Source organism: Triturus cristatus, chromosome 7 (assembly GCF_964204655.1).
Source record: "Triturus cristatus chromosome 7, aTriCri1.1, whole genome shotgun sequence".
Lineage (NCBI taxonomy): Eukaryota > Metazoa > Chordata > Amphibia > Caudata > Salamandridae > Triturus > Triturus cristatus.
Window position 1 is genome coordinate 813,341,797 of NC_140590.1, and position 20,141 is coordinate 813,361,937.

Here is a 20,141-nt window from a genome sequence, read left to right on the forward strand (position 1 = left end):
GTTCTGTTGTATTAAATGTTATGTTGTCATGTCATGTCATGTCATGTTATACTATGTTATGTTACTCTCCGAATCAGGTTTTAGCGCCTCTTCCTATCATACAGTGTTTTTCTCTCGCTCCCTACTCAAACCTGACAAATGACGCTGTGGAGTGGGGACCTGTAGTCTGCCATTTCGCCACAGCTTACTGCGGATACCAGTGAAGAAAACCAAGGGACACACGTTGTTATCGGAGGCAACACTAAGGGCATATTTACAAGGAGATAATGCTACCAGAACGTTACTTTTAGCGACGTTCTGGTGCGATAGCTCCTTCTCCGTATTTACGAAGAGGCGTTAAGCCACTTGACGTTGCCTTGTAAATAAGGCCCCTTTACATGCATCACTTAGCGTGAAAGAGGTGTGCAACGGGTGTTGCTGTGGGCGTTTCACAGCAACACTCATTGCTTTTGATGCTGCCCCAGATTTACAAGGATGCAGCACCAAAAACCAACTCCATGCAAGAGCAGGCGTTAAAATGGTGAAACATGGCGAAATTGTTTTATTTCTCCTTGTTTTTGCTTTTTATATGTGTGCTGCATTCTGCAACACACTTAGATAGAAAAATGGCATTAATAATTTTTTATGAGCAGGAAGGCGTCCCTTCCTGCACATAAACAATCATGAAATAATGACGATTTGCTACTTCTATGCGTGCTGCATTCTGCAGCACACATAGAAGTAAAAAATCGCCATTATTGATTGTTTACATGCAGGAAGAGAAACCTTTCTCAATAGAAACAATCATTCCCTGTAACACAGGCACCCTTGCACTATGGTGCAACGGTGCCTGCGTTGGCGCTAGGTAGCTACATTTAGTGCCAGCGCTAGGGAAAACACAGGGGTGCGCTGTATTCTTGTGAATATGGTGCATCCCTGCGTTTTGAAAATTTCAGAATAAGGCACTGCCAAATTTGGCCCAGCTCCACGCTCCAACATTTTCTCATAAATATACCCCCTAAGTTGCTGCTCCCTCCTCACTACTTGTGACATGAACAACTTCATATTTGCACTAGCATTGTGCACGTTTACACTAACATTTCTAATAACAACCCAATGCATTACAGCCTTTGCACAAACTAGCAAGTCTAAAATGTAATTTGAAACTACTAAATGGTGCATAGATTGTATAGTGCAATGTTAATGTTATACCATGAAGGATTCTATCAAATCTGGATTGTCTCTACTCACCAGCCCATTGCTAATGATGAAAGAAAGGTTCTACAGCAGTAGTGTGGAAGGACGTCAACTCTGACATATGACCACCTGACCCGTGCACACTCTATTCGCTTGTCTAATCTGAGTCTTTGCCGATAACCCACACTTCATTTTGTTAGTGTGCTGTAAGATAACAGTGTGGAAGATGCTCAGGTGGCCCCATGGTGATGCCCTACAAAAATGGAGCCCATGGTTCAATAGCAAACAATCACTTATATCTTTTAAATCACTGAAATCATTAAGACCCTCTTTACGGGAGGCCTGTTAATTCTGAAGGGCCCGGAGGCTGAGGTTACTGGGCCCTTTGCAATGGTACATTGTGGTGTTTCACAAATAGATTTCACCTGAGTTTGAAACACTTGGGTGCATATTTAGGAATCAGTGCAGAAACACTGATTCCTGTTTGTTGTTCATGAAAAACTTGTAATCCCCCTTATTCCCCACCCCAGAATTTACAGGACCTCTGGTAATGGTAGTTTGGGGTTGTAAATAAATAGGAATACATTAGGCCACTCAGAATGGGGGCCTAAGCCAGGATACTCCTGGCTACAGACTAAGGCACGGACTTTTAAAGGAGTTCCAGGAATAGGATAACTGCATTGGATAAGAGGTAACAATAATAATCAATATTTGTAAAGTGAGAACATATCACCCCTTAAGGTTTCAAGGCGCTGGGGGCCGTCGGGGATATTAAGTGAGCTATTTCCCAGAGTCACATGATGCTGGGCTGAGCTGCTGCCGGGGATTTAACCATGAGCCCTGCGCTCCTTCCGGAGGCAGCTGCTCTGCCCGCTGCGCCACACCTCTCCAACCACCGTCATTATTTGCCACCAAATTCTCTAATCTTATGTTTCCAATAATGACCATAATCTTTCTAAAATGGATAGTACAGCATCAAATCCCACTTTAAAATAGTTTTGCCTGAATCTGATATAGATTCTCATGCAGTGGATAATCCATCTGTTACTGTTTGAGAGGGAAATTCAGCACTGTTTTTCTGCTCAAGGTGAGTGTTGACTGAGAGAGCATCTGTAACAAGACTTCTGCGTGGCATCGAGACACAGCTCTGCCTTCCTACAAATCCAGCAAAACTCTTTTGCCTGATGAGGGCCTAGGTCCAGTATATTAAACATTAATACAGTTGCAAACTATCTGAATAGCTGTTTGCAACTGTAAAAAAAAATCTACAATACAGTAAAGGCATTTTAGAAGTCAGTACATTTTTAAATGGCTTTGTGATTCCATATCAAATGGCTGTTTGGAAGTGGCGTGGTGTAGTAATTCCTTCCAAACAGTGATTCAGTATGTCGTAGATGTGGTGTTAAGAGCAATCAGGGCCTGAAGGGAGGAAGAGGATCGCCTTTATTAGTGGAAAGTCTGATGCAGAGAGAGGAACTGTGCACATTATGTTACATGTTACATTATGAGCAAACTGTGCAAGCCTTCACTTATACGAATGAATTTGCTTGGTGGTGTCACAGGTGTCCCATGTAGAAGCAAAACACCAGTTGTTATTCTTATTTGCAGTGCACAACGAATCATCCCCAGGGGGATCTCTTGGCGCCTGAGTAGCAGTCACCTAAGCAAGAAACAGAATCTTAAAACAGCCAGGTCTTGAGCATTTTCTTAAATTGAGACAAGTTGGAACAGGCACGGATCTCAGCAGGGAGACTGTTCCAATGGAAGGGGACTAAATAAGAAAAAGCACGACCGCCCATTATGGCTTCCTTGATTCTCCGTGTGCAGAGATAATTGCGGTTGCTTGATCTCAACTGACGCACGGGTAAATACAGCTCGAGTTTCTCATTGAGGTAGACAGGGCCCGTCCCATGAAGGGACTTAAATACAGTACATAAGAGCTTGAAAGCTGCTCTTTTCCTAATGGGGAGCCAGTGCAGTTGACGTAGGAGAGGTAGAGATGAGGTGCGTACTGGTTTATTAAGGGCGAGATGGGCTGCTGTGTTCGGAACCACCAGCAATTTTGATAATAGGTCTTCCCTGATTCCGACTAGTAAAGAGTTACCATAATCTAGTCTACTGACCAGGAGCGACTGAATGAGTTTTCCTTGCCATGAGAGGGATCCAAGGGAAGATCTTTCTTAACATCTGCATTATTCCGAAGTAGGTGCCTGGCAACATCTTCATATGTTCCTCCGTATAGAGTTTATTGTCGATTCTGATGCCTAAATTCATTGCCCCTTTTTTTGGTGAGCGAGCTTCCCCTAATTGTAATGGCCACCATTCTGGGGTCCACAATTCCTCAGCTTTACCAAACTACAGTATCTCGGTTTTGATGGAATTAAGCTGAAGGAAGTTCTTCTTCAACCATGTGGCTATTTTTGACATACAGTTTTAAAACTTAGCTTTGGTCACTGCAGGGTCTGACTCTATAGGGACTATCACCTGAGTGTCGTCTGTATATGAAATCGTATCGAACCCGCAGCTTCTGATAATAAGGGCCAGAGGGGCCACATATATATTGAACAAGGTGGGACTTAAAATGTATACCTGCGGGACCCCATTGTCCACTCGCGTGGTCTGTGACACAAAGGAATCCAACTGGACACATTGTGTTCTGTCGGTCAAGAAGTTTTGTATCCATTTAAAGGCCATGCCTCTGACTCCAATCTCTCGTAGCTTATCCAAAATGATACGATGAGAGATGGTGTCAAAGGCTGCTGACAGATCGAGGAGAATTAGCATCGAGGGCTTCCCCTTGTCCAGTGACATCCTTATGATGTCGGTGACTTCCAACAATGCGGACTCAGTGCTGTAACAGGCACGGAATCCCTTCTGGGACGGATCCAGTAGATTATTTTGTTCTAAATAACCGGAGAGGTGTCGATTGATTAATGTCTCCATGATCTTTGAGCAACAAGGGAGGAGAGAGTTTGGCTTGTAATTTTGTAGATCTGTGGGATCTGCTAGCGCCTTTTTCAGCAGTGGCTTAATACATGCGTTTTTCCACTTACGAGGGAACGTGGCTGTAACTAACGAGATATTACAGACCTCAGCGAGCACATCGGCCAGGGCTGGGGTAAGTTCTGACATGATGAAAGGGGGAACTAGGTCTAGTGGAGATCCAGATTTCATGTGAGCTAGTAAAGGACCCAGTTGCTCACCGGTGAGAACAAGGAAAGATTCTAGGCTTGGTGAAGGAGGGATTTCCTGGGGGAGAGCTCCTTCATTATCAGCCTCCTTAGGACCAAGGAGCTATAGATATTATCAATCTTTTGAATAAAATGGCTGGCTAGATCTTCACATAACTCTTGTGTGGGTGGAGGTAGAGGGTTATTGGCCCTCGGGTTGGTGAACTCCTTGAGAATCTTAAAGAGCTCTTTGGAAGAATTCTTCACTTCCGTAATTCGGGGAACCTAAATGTGCTCTTCTGGCAATGTTGCAACTTTTTAGATAAGCTCTATGTGCAACTCGATAGAGCGATTTGTCTCTCTCTGATTTTGATTTCCTCCATTTTCTTTCCCTAGTTCTACATATGGCCTTTTCTCTCTTAAGAGTTTCTGAAAACCATGGGGCTGGGGCTGCCCTGTTATGGATTTTAACCATCTTAAGCGGCACAATAGAATCTAGGGCTTCGGTTACTGAAGCCTCGAACCTTTCTAAGGCTGTATCACTCTCTTCACAGTTCATAAACGAAGGAGAGGTGTATGCCAGACTAATTGTACACAGTATGCTCTCTGCACCTCAATTCTGTATCCAATCACACAAGGTCCAACGGAGAAGTGAATAGTTATGGTCTGAAGGAGTGGGGATCAAATGCAACAAGAGTGAAGCACATTGACCAGGAGTGAAAAAATGCATTACATGTGTGGGTGGGGAGTGGTGATGTTCCAGACAAACAATGGGCAGTATCCCTCTAGAAAAGAGACAGCCAGTCAAGGGAGAGACAGCTTGAAAAGTATGATGGCTGATGGAGAGGCTGCTGGTACAGGGTATGAACCCTGGCTTATAATTCGCACTCTGATGGCTATAGCTTCTGGCCTCCATCCATCCCATCTGTCCATTCCTCTTATAGGCCAAGCATCAGAAAATGGAACATACTTTCTTGGGATTTAAAACATTTACTACATTTTTCAATGATTTTTCACTCCCTCACTTTGTCCTTTCCTCGCCCTAGCTTCTCTTTCCTCCCCTTCTGTCGCTTATTTCTCTTCTTATCCTGAACATGCTCCCATCACTCCATATTCCCCTTTTCCTCTTCTGTCATCTTCTATTGGGGCATATTATCAAGACAGGCGATAAAATTATCGCCGCTTAAGCGGCAGAAAACTGCCGATAAAACGGCGATAATGGGCTTGATAATATGCTCTATGGAATTCCAATTGAAGCCCATGTTAGATGTGAAGGACATCTAACCAGAGCTTCAATTGGAATTCCATAGAGCATATTATCAAGCCCATTATCGCCGTTTTAGCGGCAGTTTTCTGACGCTAAAGCGGAGATCATTTTATCGACTGTCTTGATAATATGCCCCTATGTGCCTTATCATCTTCGTTGTACTCGGCCTTTCTCAATTTCTCTCTCCTCCTTCTGTCCCACTTTTCCCTCCCTCCTGCCACTTGTTTGCTCTGCCTCATTGCAATCTCTTCTCTCTCCTCTTCAGCCTTCAACAAGTCACTGGAGGATTCCCTGACCTCAGACACTTCAGGACATTTCAGAAGGGTCCTGATCTCCCTGGCTGTGGTAGGTTGACAGTCACACACATGAACGGTCTCTCACAAGCAGCTGCACGTCTTGCACCAACACACTCAGATAATGCTCTAAGACAGCCTTTACAGGGCTGTATCTTGTGTGTGGATACCTAAGCAACATTTACACACAGTACGCTCACTCAAGAGGCACTTCCTTCCTTGTGATACAAAAAGCACCATCCATTACAATGAACAAACACAAATGTCAAACACATTCTTCTACAGCCCACTCATACACGTCAGGCAAACGTCACCTAACACTTAATCAGCCGAGTAACTCATAGAATCACTTGCACAGCCGCACACTTGCTACACTGCCAGATACCCACAAACACTCACAACCCTGCCAGATTTATAAACCATCTGGGCAGGCGTGAGAATGTACAGCAGCTTGTGCTTATAATTGTTATGCATTCAATGTTAATGAATGGTCCCATCATTACATTCTCACTGGTTTCCAATGCTTTCCTCCAGTTATACATTCCTTTCACTTGCAGGGTAACCGGGACGAGGGTGATGAGGACCGCGCCAAAGCACTGGAGGATGCCAAGGTAGGTGGAAAAGAGGCAATGCATGCACCCCTCACCATTTTGATTCATGGAATGCACATCACCACCTGGGTCTTTATTGTAAGACATGGGTCCGACCCCATTCTCACAACCCTGGTATATTTATACTTTGGCAGCTCAGCAACTGAACCATTGTTGGGTCAGGGGTTCCACCACCGCCGTGCCAGACATTCCCAAAACTAGTAGTCAATTTGCAGGACACACATAAGATATGTCACCCGTGACCTGGAAGTTGTCTCCCAGCATCTTAGGAATATTTAAACAATTTCCTTCCAGTGCCACCCTGGTTTTATCTGCAGTCCTTGACAGAATGGCCACCAACAATAATACAGAAGAAGGAACTGCCTTTCATTGGGCAGCCACTTTTGTTGTCATTACTGACAACAAAAAGTATGTCCATCAGAACCACCACTTACCTGTGCCCTCTTCATGCATCAGTGGTTGTGAGAAGATGATGAAAAGCACTCATTTCCAGCTGAAGTTTCATTCCTCCAATTAAGACCCCCAATTTTGATCCAGGGCCTTTACCATCAGATGTACACTACCTACCAAGGCCATAGAGGCAAGATATGTCTAGAAATAGTATGAATTTTTGTAGAAGTATGTTAAAAAATATGCTGGAAAGTATTCAAACTTACGCAGCCAGAAAAGTAAATTGCTCAAGAAAATGTTCTTAAAGGAACAAGAGTGCAAATGTCACTTATTTGTCATTAGTAGTCTTTATTGTTTAAATTAATTAAAACCATAACAATTCCAATAAAATTAAGCAGTTTACAGAGGAAAATATGCTGTACATGTTAAAATCTTGATTTCCATTAATAAAATGTACAGCTTTTGATAACATCATATCAAGACAGTATTAGCACCAATGTATATATATGTTAGACTTATTAGTTGTCTGCTGAAGAACCAGTTACAAATAGATAAAACAATATTAAACAGTATATCAGATGTTTCGTCTTTTTAGTAAAATACCATTTAAAGTACCAATTCAAATTAATTTTTCATATAAAAGCAAAAACTTTACCAGTCTACAATTAAGTCACTTATTTAATGAAATGGAAAAATAAATGAGCTATGTGCATGGAATGACAATCGCTGCACTTCTTCAATCTCAACATTCTTGCATATTTAGAAAGCAAGTGATAGGAAGTTAATAGTGTTTTACAATTATAATAGATTGGTACTGTCCGAAATCAGTTCTGGCTGTGGTTCTAGCGTATATCGATAGCTGCCACGGCTGCCCTCCAAGCACCCCATTCCATCAATCAATCAATCAATTATTCGCATTTATAGAGCGCGCTACTCACCCGCAGGGGTCTCAATGCGCTGGGAGAGGGGGTGAGGGGGTGCTGCTACTGCTCGAAGAGCCAGGTCTTAAGTTGCTTCCTGAAGGAGAGATGGTCCTGGGTCAGTCGGAGGTGGGTGGGGTAGGAGTTCCACGTCTTGGCAGCCAGGTAGGAGAAGGATCTTCCTCCGGTGGTGGTTCTGCGGATCCGTGGGACAGTGGCGAGGGCGAGGCTTGTGGATCGGAGCTGTCGGGTGGGTGTGTAGAACGCGAGGCGGCTGTTGAGGTATATGGGGCCCGTGTCGTGGAGAGCCTTGTGAGCGTGGGTGAGGAGCCTGAACGTGATCCTTTTGCTAACAGGGAGCCAGTGCAGGTCTCTCAGGTGGGCAGAGATGTGGCTGTGTCGAGGGATGTCCAGGATGAGTCGTCCAGGATGAGTCGTTCTGACCCTAGTTATTCTGTCTTTCTTTCACATACTTCTTTGCCCTTTTTACCTGGACGTTCAAGATATAGCCACATTTTTTTTGTAGATTCTGACATTTTCACAAGATTTCTAAAATATGCACTCACCAATAAATCTGCATTCACCACAGAAAAATTAGCTCTGCAGCTTTGACCAAAGACTAGACATCATTGAAGTCACTCTTACCCCACCCAAATCTAAACGTCCTTTCAACTTGACAAAAAAGCTTATCTAACCAAGGCATCTACAGACATGCTGTTATAAGCCATCGACTGGATTGTCTAAGATTTCACCGTACCTAGCAGTCTAGTACAGAACATAGTCAAATTGGGGGAAAGGATGCTTGTAGCTCCTATTTCGAATTATATTATCTCATCTATGTACATCAAGAAGAACATGGTCCCAGACCATTGTATACGTCAGTACTACATCATTAATAAATATATCACTGCAGCAGAGTTGCTTGTTGTGTTGTATTATGTTACTCTTAGTTCATTGTTCAAAGAGTAGCAGCCAACACATGGTTTCTCCCCTACGGCACACAGGTCTGGGATTTCTTCAAATTACCTAGATGATGTTGTATTCCGTAATCAGAGTGTGGTCAAAAGCAGGGCCAGGAGTTCTTTTTCCCATAGACTTCATGAATACATAGTGCCCTATCATACCAGTCTGTTAATAAGTAACGTGTGCGATGGTCTTGGGGGTGGGGGTCTGAAGATCTGGGGCCGTATTACAGATGACTGCGCCAGTGCTCATTTTCGTTGTGCGCCCATGTATGCGCCCGATAGCATTACAGAGGATCGGTCTGTAATGCTGTCGTAATGTTGGTGCAGACTTTGAACTCTGTGTTTATGTGCGTTTGTGTCTGTGCGCATATTGTATTAGCACACAGAAGCAAACGCACATAAACACAGACATACTCGGGCGCACAGCGACAATTAGCGCTGGCGCAGTCATCTGTAATGCGGCCCCTGTTGTGTATGCGGTTCATAATGCTGTCTGCATCAGATCGACTTCTTGATTTTTGATCACACTCTGATTCAGGAATAAGAAGCCATCTATGGGCCTCAAACAATACCTAGGCCTGTGCGCCTTAGGCGGTGAAACCTCTATTGGCTGATACACTTTGAAAAATAAAATAAGAAAAAAAGATTGCAACAAGTAACTCTTCTGCCTTAATGTATATGTTAATGATATATTACTGCTCTATACAAGTGCCCATTTTCTTCTTGATCTACGCAGCCGTGATATTATAATGTTAAATAGGGGGTGCAAGCATCCCTAACCCCAATTTGTTTATTTTATCAAACAAGTGGGAAGGAGGCTGAGCCCCTCTGAAGGGATGCAAGGGCACCCACAATAGACTATTCTTGACAAAGTAGGCATTCTAATAGAACAACTGTGCCTGGAGGCCCAAACGTCTTTAGAAACTATACAGAGAACAGCCATTTCCTCCTTCCTGCCCCAGTACTGTGGTGGAACATCCAATTATCCCACTGGGGACAGGACCTCCAGCCCAGACAGAAGCCTCCGCACTGTCCCACTATTTCTCCAGTCATAACGTGTGATCAATCCAAGAAGAATGGTAAATAACCAGATTGAAACTTGCGGTTTTCTTTCATCCACAGAAAATAAAGTTACATTCCTAAAATATTCACACGGTATGGGCATTTGCTGTGGTCAGTTAAATTATCCCAGTTTTCTGTGTGAAAGGTATCCATGTTTTAGCAGCAACAATGGAGGAAGGTTCCTCCTTCAAGTATGGGTCAGTTTCGTAGACACGTAGGGACTGGGGGACAGGGTGAGGTTGTGTCAAGATAGTGAGTGCGATACCAGGAAACACCATGTTCACGTCTCACCTCCTTCCTTGATGACATTGGGTAACCACTTTTTCACACTGTAACAAACACTGATGATATTCACAAATTAGCTAAATGTTGGTATTAAGCACTACATTTAAGCAAGTCCACATTTTAATGTTGATTTGTATATTAGAACATTGGAACGTTGGAAGCTCCATTAAAAACAATGGAGTAGCTCTGGGCTTATAATGGCTGGTATAAGCCCGGAGCTCCAATATTCCAATGCTTCCTTGTGGCTGTAAACAAAGTCTTCAGGGAGCCTGAGGGGATTTCAATCCCCTCGCGCTCCCTGAAGCCTTTGTTTAATTTCTTAGAACATTCTGCCTTCTAGTGGCAGAATGTTCTAATAGCCTTTTAGCCCTTCGTAGCAGGGCTATACCGGCTATTAGAACATTGGAATGTTGGGAGCTCCATTGAAACCAATGGAGTGCTCCGGGCTTATAATGGCTGGTATAAGCTCCAACATTCCAATGCTTCTTTGTTCAGAGCTCTGGCTGTGAACAAAGGCTTCAGGGAGCCTGAGGGGATTTGAATCCCCTCGTGCTCCCCGAAGGCTTCGTTTTATTTGTCAGAGCATTCTGCCCTCTAGTGGCAGAATGTTCTAATAGCCTTATAGCCCTTCGTAGCAGGGCTATACCGGCTTTTAAAGTCCCTTCGGCTCGGGCCTTTAACGATGCAGCGGGCCTTTAATAGCCGGTATAGCCCGCTACGGCGGGCTATAAGGCTATATTAAAGTCCCGCTGCCATGTTAAAGTCCCTCTCCTTCGGCTCGGGCCTTTAACGCAGCAGCGGGCCTTTAATAGCCGGTATAGCCCGGTATGGCGGACTATAAGGCTATAATAATGGTTTTTCTGGATTAAGCCAGCTAGGATACTGTCGATCTGTCAAGAATTCCTGTCATGCGAGGGGAAGAAAACGGTAACCAGCGAAAACGGACTACATCTCCCAGGATGCTTAGCGGTTGAGAGGTTATGTAAACAGGAGAGCTGTTACATAACTCCAGGAAAACACGCCCTTATGTAAACAGGAGAGCTGTTACATAACTCCAGGAAAACACGCCCTTATGTAAACAGGAGAGCTGTTACATAACTCAAGGAAAACACGCCCTTATGTAAACAGGAGAGCTGTTACATAACTCAAGGAAAGCACGCCCTTATGTAAACAGGAGAGCTTTTACATAACTCAAGGAAAACACGCCCTATAAAGGGAGGAACCGGGAGGTACAACGCTGTCGGATATTGTGTTTACACCGACGTACCTGCTTCGTGAAGAGCAGTGTTCCGGAGTGGTGCTCCAGTAAGGCAAGAACGGAGGTAGGTCGAGTCGTTACTCCCTGGGCCGTGTCTTGCCCCATCGTCACCTGTGAAGGACCCGGAAGCTCTACCGGTCAACCATTGAGCTTCGCTTTTTGACTCGGCTGAGTCAAAGCGCAGTGGCGCTTTTTCTGGTTGGAGTCGTAACTCCCAGCCAGACCAGAGATACAGGGGCTGCCAGCTGTAACGCACACCAGGAGGTGTTTGCCGCGTTACAGACTCGGAAGTCCACAGGATCGATCGAGCGGCTGCTCTCGGTTCAGTCTTCTTGCTATTTGATTGGGGTATCGGTGACACATCACCAGGAGGTGACTCCGCGTCCCGGTGCAGTCTGAGGAAGAGGTTGAGCGGCTGCTCCCTTCAGGTAGAGACCCCGGCTGGGTGTTTCCCTGACTCCTCGATTCTCCCCAACACTCTTCGTGCCCCTCACAGTCTACCGATTGGCATTGTCGGCCATTTCATTTCTGCCCTCTGTTGGCATACGCCGGGATCGGCGTATATGCAGAGGACGGTTAGGACCATCCGTGCGGTGGGCTGGTAACGTACTTAGCCTGGAGGATTCCAGTGACTATAACTTTTGTTTATCTTTGTATTACTTTTGCCTTCATTAAAATAACTAACCCTTCACAAGTGGTTGCGTCCTCATTATCGTGTCTGTTAAACGATCCTGAGGCGTTCAGGGCGTTACAAAATATCCGACCTTAATACACTAACTGTCTCCCGGTTGATAACAGACATGGCAACACTTGATGATGTGCTGGCTGCTTTAGCGACCGTGCAAGTTGAATTGGCTGCCTCTAGGCAAGAAACAGCCGATGTAAAAGCCAGACTGGATGCTATCCACTTGGACCCGCTCACGCCCAGCACCTCCCTCACGGACCAGACCCCTGCTGTAGTAGTGGAAATGCCGGTAGCCGTCCCCTTGGCAACACCGGAGAGGTACAGTGGGGATCCTAACACAGTGCAGGTATTCCTCACACAAGTGGCGCTACATTTATCGTGCAAACCAAAGGCGTTCCCCACGAGTCAGGCTCGTGTGGCTTTCCTTATTTCCTATTTGGCTGGAAACGCGGCACAATGGGCCGTACCTCTGGTGAGCAGGGACGACCCCATCTTATGTGATTGGGGTGCTTTTCGCGAGGAATTCCTGAAGGTATTCGACAGAAGGGCTGACTCGTACACGGCGGACCGTGAAATGCTTGAGTTGAGACAGGGATCCAACGACCTGGTGCAGTATCTCAACGCGTTCCGACGGCTGGTTGCGGAAACCAAGTGGCCTGTTGCTAAACAGACGGCGCTCTTCCATCACGGGCTGTGCGATGAGCTCAAAGACGCCGTGGCTCATATTGACCCTCAACCCAAGACATGTGAGGGCCTTATCAACCTGGTATTACGGCTGGAACATAGGCTAAGTGAAAGAAAAGGGGATCATGGGAGAAAAGGAAAATCCCTTCCATCCTATGTGACGGTGGGAAGTCCTGAAACTTCCACCGCATCCAAGGGAGAACCCATGGACATCGGCGCAATACGAGCGAGCCTCACAGCCACGGAGAAAGAGTCACGCCGTAAACAAGGATTGTGCCTATATTGTGGCAAAAAAGGCCACTACGTACGGGAATGCCCTGCCAAACCGAAGACGTCACGTTATCGGGCCAACCGGTCGGTAACAGCCGTGGTGGACATACCGGCGGAAAACTAGAGGACTCCCAGACCAAAGAAGGGGCATCTCGGAGTCACTCATCCATCCCTTCACTTTCCAACTCGGTCACTAAGGGACACCGACACCTGTTTCTCACGGTGCACGTGGGAGTGCATGACCAGTGGATACCCGTTGTGGCCATGGTGGATTCCGGGGCCACTGGCATGTTTATGGACCACAACGAGGCATGCAGGCTAGGGCTAGTGCTTCTTCCCAAAGCTGTACCCGAAGACGTCTATGCTGTAGACGGAAGGCGATTGGTGACGGGGCCCATCGGGCAGCACACGGGGGTCCTTCCGATGAGATATGGGAGGAACCATTTGGAACAAATCGATTTTAACATCATCCGAGCGCCCCAATATGGCGTCATATTGGGATTGCCGTGGCTACAGAAACACAACCCCTCTGTGGATTGGCCAACACATCGCGTCGAAATGACATCACCGTATTGCATCCTGCATTGTGGAAAAAGAACGGAATCCCTTGACGCAGATGAGAGCGGGAGTCAGACGGTGGCTACAGCGGCAGAAAAAGATGTGGCTCTCCCCCAGGCTTATCACAGTTTTGAGGATGTATTTGATGAGGTGAAGGCGGAAGTGCTACCACCACATAGACAGTTTGACTGCCAGATCGACCTGGTGCCAGGGGCCAGCGTTCCCAGCGGTAGGCTGTATGCCCTGACGGAGCCTGAAAACGTGCATCTCCGGGGGTACCTGGATAAACTCCTCAAGCTAGGATTCATCCGCCCGTCCAAGTCTCCGGCCGCCTCGCCACTCTTCTTCATCCCGAAAGCTAATGGGGAGCTGAGAGCCTGTGTGGACTTTAGGGCATTGAATGCGATAACCATAAAGAATCGGTACCCCTTGCCTCTCATCAGTGTACTTCTGGAACAGGTCAAGAAAGCTCGTATCTACACCAAGTTGGATTTGAAAGGGGCATACCATCTGGTGCGCATGAGGGACGGAGACGAGTGGAAGACCGCCTTTAAGACCAGGTTCGGCCTTTTTGAGTACCTCGTCATGCCGTTCGGTCTGTGCAACGCCCCGGCAGCCTTTCAGTACTTTTTGAATGAGGTATTCAGAGAGGAGTTGGATATCTATGTGGTCGTATATATCGACGACATCCTCATCTACTCGTCCAGTGTGGAGGAGCACGTACACCACGTCAAAGCTGTGCTCCAAAAGCTGAGGGAAAACAAGCTGTTTTGTAAACTCAGCAAGTGTGACTTCCACGTCACGTCCGTGGAATTCCTCGGAGTGATGCTGAGTCCAGAGGGACAGGAGATGGCAGAACGAAAGATCAAGGCGGTGAAAGAATGGCCGGTGCCCCAAAGCGTGAAGGACGTCCAAAGTTTCATTGGCTTCGCCAACTTTTACAGGCGGTTTATAGATGGATTTTCAGGATTGGTGGCCCCTATCACACAGCTACTGAGGAAGTCCAAGGAGTTTGTCTGGTCCCCTGAAGCGAACACAGCCTTTGAGGCCCTGAAAAGCGCCTTTGGTAAGGCGCCGGTGTTGGCTCACCCCGATCCGGATCTCCCCTACGTGGTGGAAGCAGACGCTTCGGATGTGGCGCTGGGGGCTATCTTGTCCCAACGCAACCACGACACAGGGGTGCTTCATCCCGTTGCGTACATGTCCCGCAAACTCAACGACGCCGAACGCAACTACCATATTGCGGAGAAGGAGCTTCTTGCAATCAAGGACGCCTTCACCGAATGGAGGCACTGGTTGATGGGGGCAAGACATGTGGTATCGGTGTACACGGACCATCGGAATCTACAGTTCATGACGGCCGCAAGACACCTTTCTCCCCGGCAGCTGCGGTGGATGATCTTCTTTGCGGGGTTCAACTTCCGCATCACATATCGGCCGGGGACGGAAAACCGGAAGGCGGACGCCCTGTCCCGTCAATCTGCAGTTAAGGAACCATTGCCTGCGACCGAGCGTTCCATCATTTCCCCGAGGATGGTATTGGGGGTTATCCAACCGGATACTTTCCTGAGGGGAATAAAGAGAGGGATCAGGTCGTTCGCATGGCGGAGGTGGCTCCTCAGTCACAGAGAATGGCAGCTGAAGGACGGGATACCCCTAAAGGGCAGGTGCCTATTGATACCCACGCCTAGGCTAAGGAAACAAGCATTCACCTGGTGCCATGACTCTCCATGCGCAGGTCATTTGGGCTTTGAAAAAACGGTGGCTAGCATGGGACGGCATTTCTGGTGGCCAACCATGAGAGTGGATGTCAGGAGGTGGGGACAGGAGTGTCCTACGTGTGCTACCATGAAGGCCGACCATGGCCGAACCCAAGGGCTCTTACATCCACTTCCGACCCCGGATAGACCATGGGATAGCATATCACTGGACTTCGTGGTGGGCCTACCGGTAGACCAGGGGATGACGGCAATACTGGTGGTGGTGGATTACTTGACGAAAATGGGGCACTTCATCCCCTGCAAGAGAGTCCCTACGGCCGGGGAATTGGCGTCACTACTTCTAAAGAACGTGGTACGACTGCATGGATTACCTGGGGTGATCGTGTCGGACCGGGGGTCGCAGTTTACTGCGCAATTCTGGAAGACTTGGTGCACTGCGCTGCATGTTAAGACCGCCCTGTCCACCAGCTACCACCCTCAAACGAACGGCCAAACCGAGCGCCTGAACCAAACGCTCAAACAGTATCTGCGATGTTTTGTGGACCAGGGCAGGGAAGAATGGGTCGACTTGCTATGGGTTGCAGAGATAGCCTATAACAACGCCACTCACAGCTCCACACAGTCATCTCCGTTCTATAGCAACTATGGCCAACATCCCAGGTTCTTGCCATTTCTACATCCGTTCAGAGAGGACAGGATTCCCGCCACAGCGGACAGGGTGGCACACATAAAAGACACGTTGATGCGCTCAAGGGCTGTCCTAATAGAGGCCAAGAGAAAATACAAGGCTGCGGCAGACAGGAAGAGAAGGCCCGGGCCACTGTACCGCACTGGAGACTACGTCTAGATATCCACAAGAAACATGAGGTTTCGAAAGAACAGTGTGTTCCATCCCAAATACATGGGCCCCTATCGAATTGCCAAGTGTATGGGTCCCGTGAACGTGAAGGTGTGCTTGCCCCAGTCCTTGCGGATACACCCTGTCTTTCATGTATCATTGCTCAAACCTGCACCCTCCAAGCCGTCTGGGACACCTAGGCCGGTATGCGTGGAGTCGGAGGCGGAGTATGAAGTATCGGGCATACGGGCGTCCAAATGGCGCAGGGGGAAGCTGTGGTACCTGGTTGCGTGGAAAGGCTATGGCCCGGAGGAGCAATCATGGGAACCGGCTGAAGGGGTTCATGCTCCGCGCTTGGTCTCCTTGTTCCATCGGCGTTTTCCTGCCAGCGCTGGACCCGTGGGGAGCCGCTGAGAGGGAGGATGTACTGTCAAGAATTCCTGTCATGCGAGGGGAAGAAAACGGTAACCAGCGAAAACGGACTACATCTCCCAGGATGCTTAGCGGTTGAGAGGTTATGTAAACAGGAGAGCTGTTACATAACTCCAGGAAAACACGCCCTTATGTAAACAGGAGAGCTGTTACATAACTCCAGGAAAACACGCCCTTATGTAAACAGGAGAGCTGTTACATAACTCAAGGAAAACACGCCCTTATGTAAACAGGAGAGCTGTTACATAACTCAAGGAAAGCACGCCCTTATGTAAACAGGAGAGCTGTTACATAACTCAAGGAAAACACGCCCTATAAAGGGAGGAACCGGGAGGTACAACGCTGTCGGATATTGTGTTTACACCGACGTACCTGCTTCGTGAAGAGCAGTGTTCCGGAGTGGTGCTCCAGTAAGGCAAGAACGGAGGTAGGTCGAGTCGTTACTCCCTGGGCCGTGTCTTGCCCCATCGTCACCTGTGAAGGACCCGGAAGCTCTACCGGTCAACCATTGAGCTTCTCTTTTTGACTCGGCTGAGTCAAAGCGCAGTGGCGCTTTTGCTGGTTGGAGTCGTAACTCCCAGCCAGACCAGAGATACAGGGGCTGCCAGCTGTAACGCACACCAGGAGGTGTTTGCCGCGTTACAGACTCGGAAGTCCACAGGATCGATCGAGCGGCTGCTCTCGGTTCAGTCTTCTTGCTATTTGATTGGGGTATCGGTGACGCATCACCAGGAGGTGACTCCGCGTCCCGGTGCAGTCTGAGGAAGAGGTTGAGCGGCTGCTCCCTTCAGGTAGAGACCCCGGCTGGGTGTTTCCCTGACTCCTCGATTCTCCCCAACACTCTTCGTGCCCCTCACAGTCTACCGATTGGCATTGTCGGCCATTTCATTTCTGCCCTCTGTTGGCATACGCCGGGATCGGCGTATATGCAGAGGACGGTTAGGACCATCCGTGCGGTGGGCTGGTAACGTACTTAGCCTGGAGGATTCCAGTGACTATAACTTTTGTTTATCTTTGTATTACTTTTGCCTTCATTAAAATAACTAACCCTTCACAAGTGGTTGCGTCCTCATTATCGTGTCTGTTAAACGATCCTGAGGCGTTCAGGGCGTTACACGATCAAACAGACTTCCAAATGTGCTTTGTAAGGTCGTGTTTGAATTTGGTGGTATGTCTAAAACCCCAAATATATGTTTTTTTTCTGGAGAATATCTACTCAAAGGGTTGAATCCAAGGATAAAATGCTGAAAATAAAACAAACACTCTTTCAGTCCTTTATTCTTGGTGTGATGTCAGATAAACACAATTTAACCTCTCTTAAAACATGAGAACATCTACGTGCTGTTGAGCTTACCTCCGATTTACTTAAATTTGCTAACTTTTTGTGATTCACAAAAATCTCCAGACGTATGCCTGAAATTTTATTTGCATCTGACATTTCCATAGTTGAATAATGTTATCCTCCGGGTCCTGCCATAAAACCTAGATTTTTCACAGCCAGCTGCATATTGTCAGCAATTGAAGAATCTACTGGGTTAATATATGGGGAATTGTGCATGTGAACGTGAATATTTTCCACATTTTTTCTGAACTTAAAAGTCTCATGTAGATCATGATTGCTGGCCCACCTGTGTATGTGTATGTATGTATTATTTGTGTAGGGTGAATCTATACAGAAGTCAGTGGGTTGCTGTACAGGGTCAATGGCAAAGATGCAGCCAACAAGTGATTGGATGTGTGGTTAGGTTGTGACAGCGTGAATTTGTTACTTCATTCTGAAATAGTGTTGTTTAAAGAGGTGTGTCTTCACTTCTTTCTTAAATTGGAACAGTCCTAACTGATACAGGAATTTTGTTCCATATTCCTTAGTGCAGGAATGGTCCCACCTTTCCTACATTTCGGCCCAAGTTTTTGTAAGTGCAACCTGGAGCTGAAAATAAATGTGGTGTTTTCTTGTGAGTTACATTAAAATCATCTTCCTCACAAATTTCAAATAAAGTTGGTAATATTTTTCCTTAGAAAACTTAAATGGGCCCAAATGGGCCACTTTACATTTGAAAATCTACATGCAGAGAACTTCACAATCTATTTACTAGTACTTATCATAGATTGTGAGTGAAACTCTTTGTAACTATGCACACATCCACTACACATAAATAAATATGTGGGTCTTTTAGAAAGATTCCCACCCTCCCTACACACTTACAAACACCCTTTTTAGATGTGTATTTGGGGTGGGAAATGCTATAAAAGAAATGTTTGAAAAGGACCGTAGATGTCCAACTTGTGGGTGTTTCCGGCATAAGAATGAAACTCCCCTTGATCCTCAGCACCTACAAGGATGCACTCAGATGCTATCCCCAGAAAATAACAGACACCAAGAAAAAACGCTAGTGGGCTACATCAAAGGAAGCACCAACATCTGGAAGGAGATTTTCTCGATTATCAAGTACTTCAGCTCGCCCTCAGCCACCCTCACTAACTCCCAATAACTCTGCGACAACCTATCCAACTTCTTCCACAGAAAAATTGCAGACATCAACAGCAACTTCGCATATCAACCCAACCTATCGCCTACCTAACCAAGATGGCCACCTGACTGAATGGACTATCCTCACCAGAAACGACACAGTGTATTTCATGTTGGTCATCAACTCAGGGGCCTTCACCACAGCTACAACTTGGGAAAATCACCAATCAGGCCACTCTGACCTAGATCATAAACACCTCTATCACATATGCCACCTTCCCAGATGAATGGAATCTTGCTGAAATCAACCCCCTACTCAAGAAGCCCACCCATCTCCCTGCTGCCCTATCCAGCCAAAGTGATTGAGAAGACCATCAACAAGCAACTCATAAACCACCTCGAGCTGCACCAGCTTCTAGACAACACCCAATCAGGATTCAGAAAGAACCACAGCCGTGAAACAGCACTCATTGCGGCCACCGATGACATTCAAACCATCTTGGACTGAGGAAAAAAAGTGGCCCTCATCCTGCTTGATCTCTCCATGGCCTTCAACACTGTCTCCTAAAACACCCTCATCAGAAGACTCCACAAGACTGCCACACAAGGATTTACACTCAAATGGGTCTGCTCCTTTCTCACCTCAATAACCCAAAGAGTTAGACTGTCACCCTTCACATTAGAGACCAAGAACCTGACATGCAGAGTTCAATGGGGATCGATCCTCAGCACCACCCTCTTCAACATATACATGACACCTCTCACCAACATCATCTGATCACAAGACATCGCCATCATCTCCTACCCAATGGCACCCAACTCTTCCTCTGACTGACGGACAAGACAACCAACATCAGAACCAACTTCAACAACTGCATGACCATAGTAGCAGATTTAATGCAAACCAACTTCATGAGCTCACCTCCGACAAGATGGAAGTGCTGGACTTTGGCAACAAGACCTCCTCATAGAATTCCACCTGGTGGCCATCGGGGCTGGGACCAACATCCAGAGGCCACACAAGAAATTTAGGGATAATCTTAGATGACAAGCTCAACATGAATGCACAAGTCAACGCAGTAAGCA

The 20,141-nt window shown here is 46.8% G+C and overlaps 1 protein-coding gene across 2 annotated transcripts in view; it reads left to right on the top strand.

Moving 5' to 3' along the window:
* Positions 1-20,141, top strand: part of ANXA6 (annexin A6) — a 163,969-nt gene that overhangs the window by 131,139 nt on the left and 12,689 nt on the right. For both annotated transcript variants that reach the window (XM_085617684.1, XM_085617683.1), the window contains exons 19-20: positions 5,879-5,958; positions 6,464-6,517. In XM_085617684.1, coding sequence (XP_085473810.1) covers positions 5,879-5,958; positions 6,464-6,517 — 134 coding nt within the window. The remainder of the gene's footprint in view (positions 1-5,878; positions 5,959-6,463; positions 6,518-20,141) is intronic.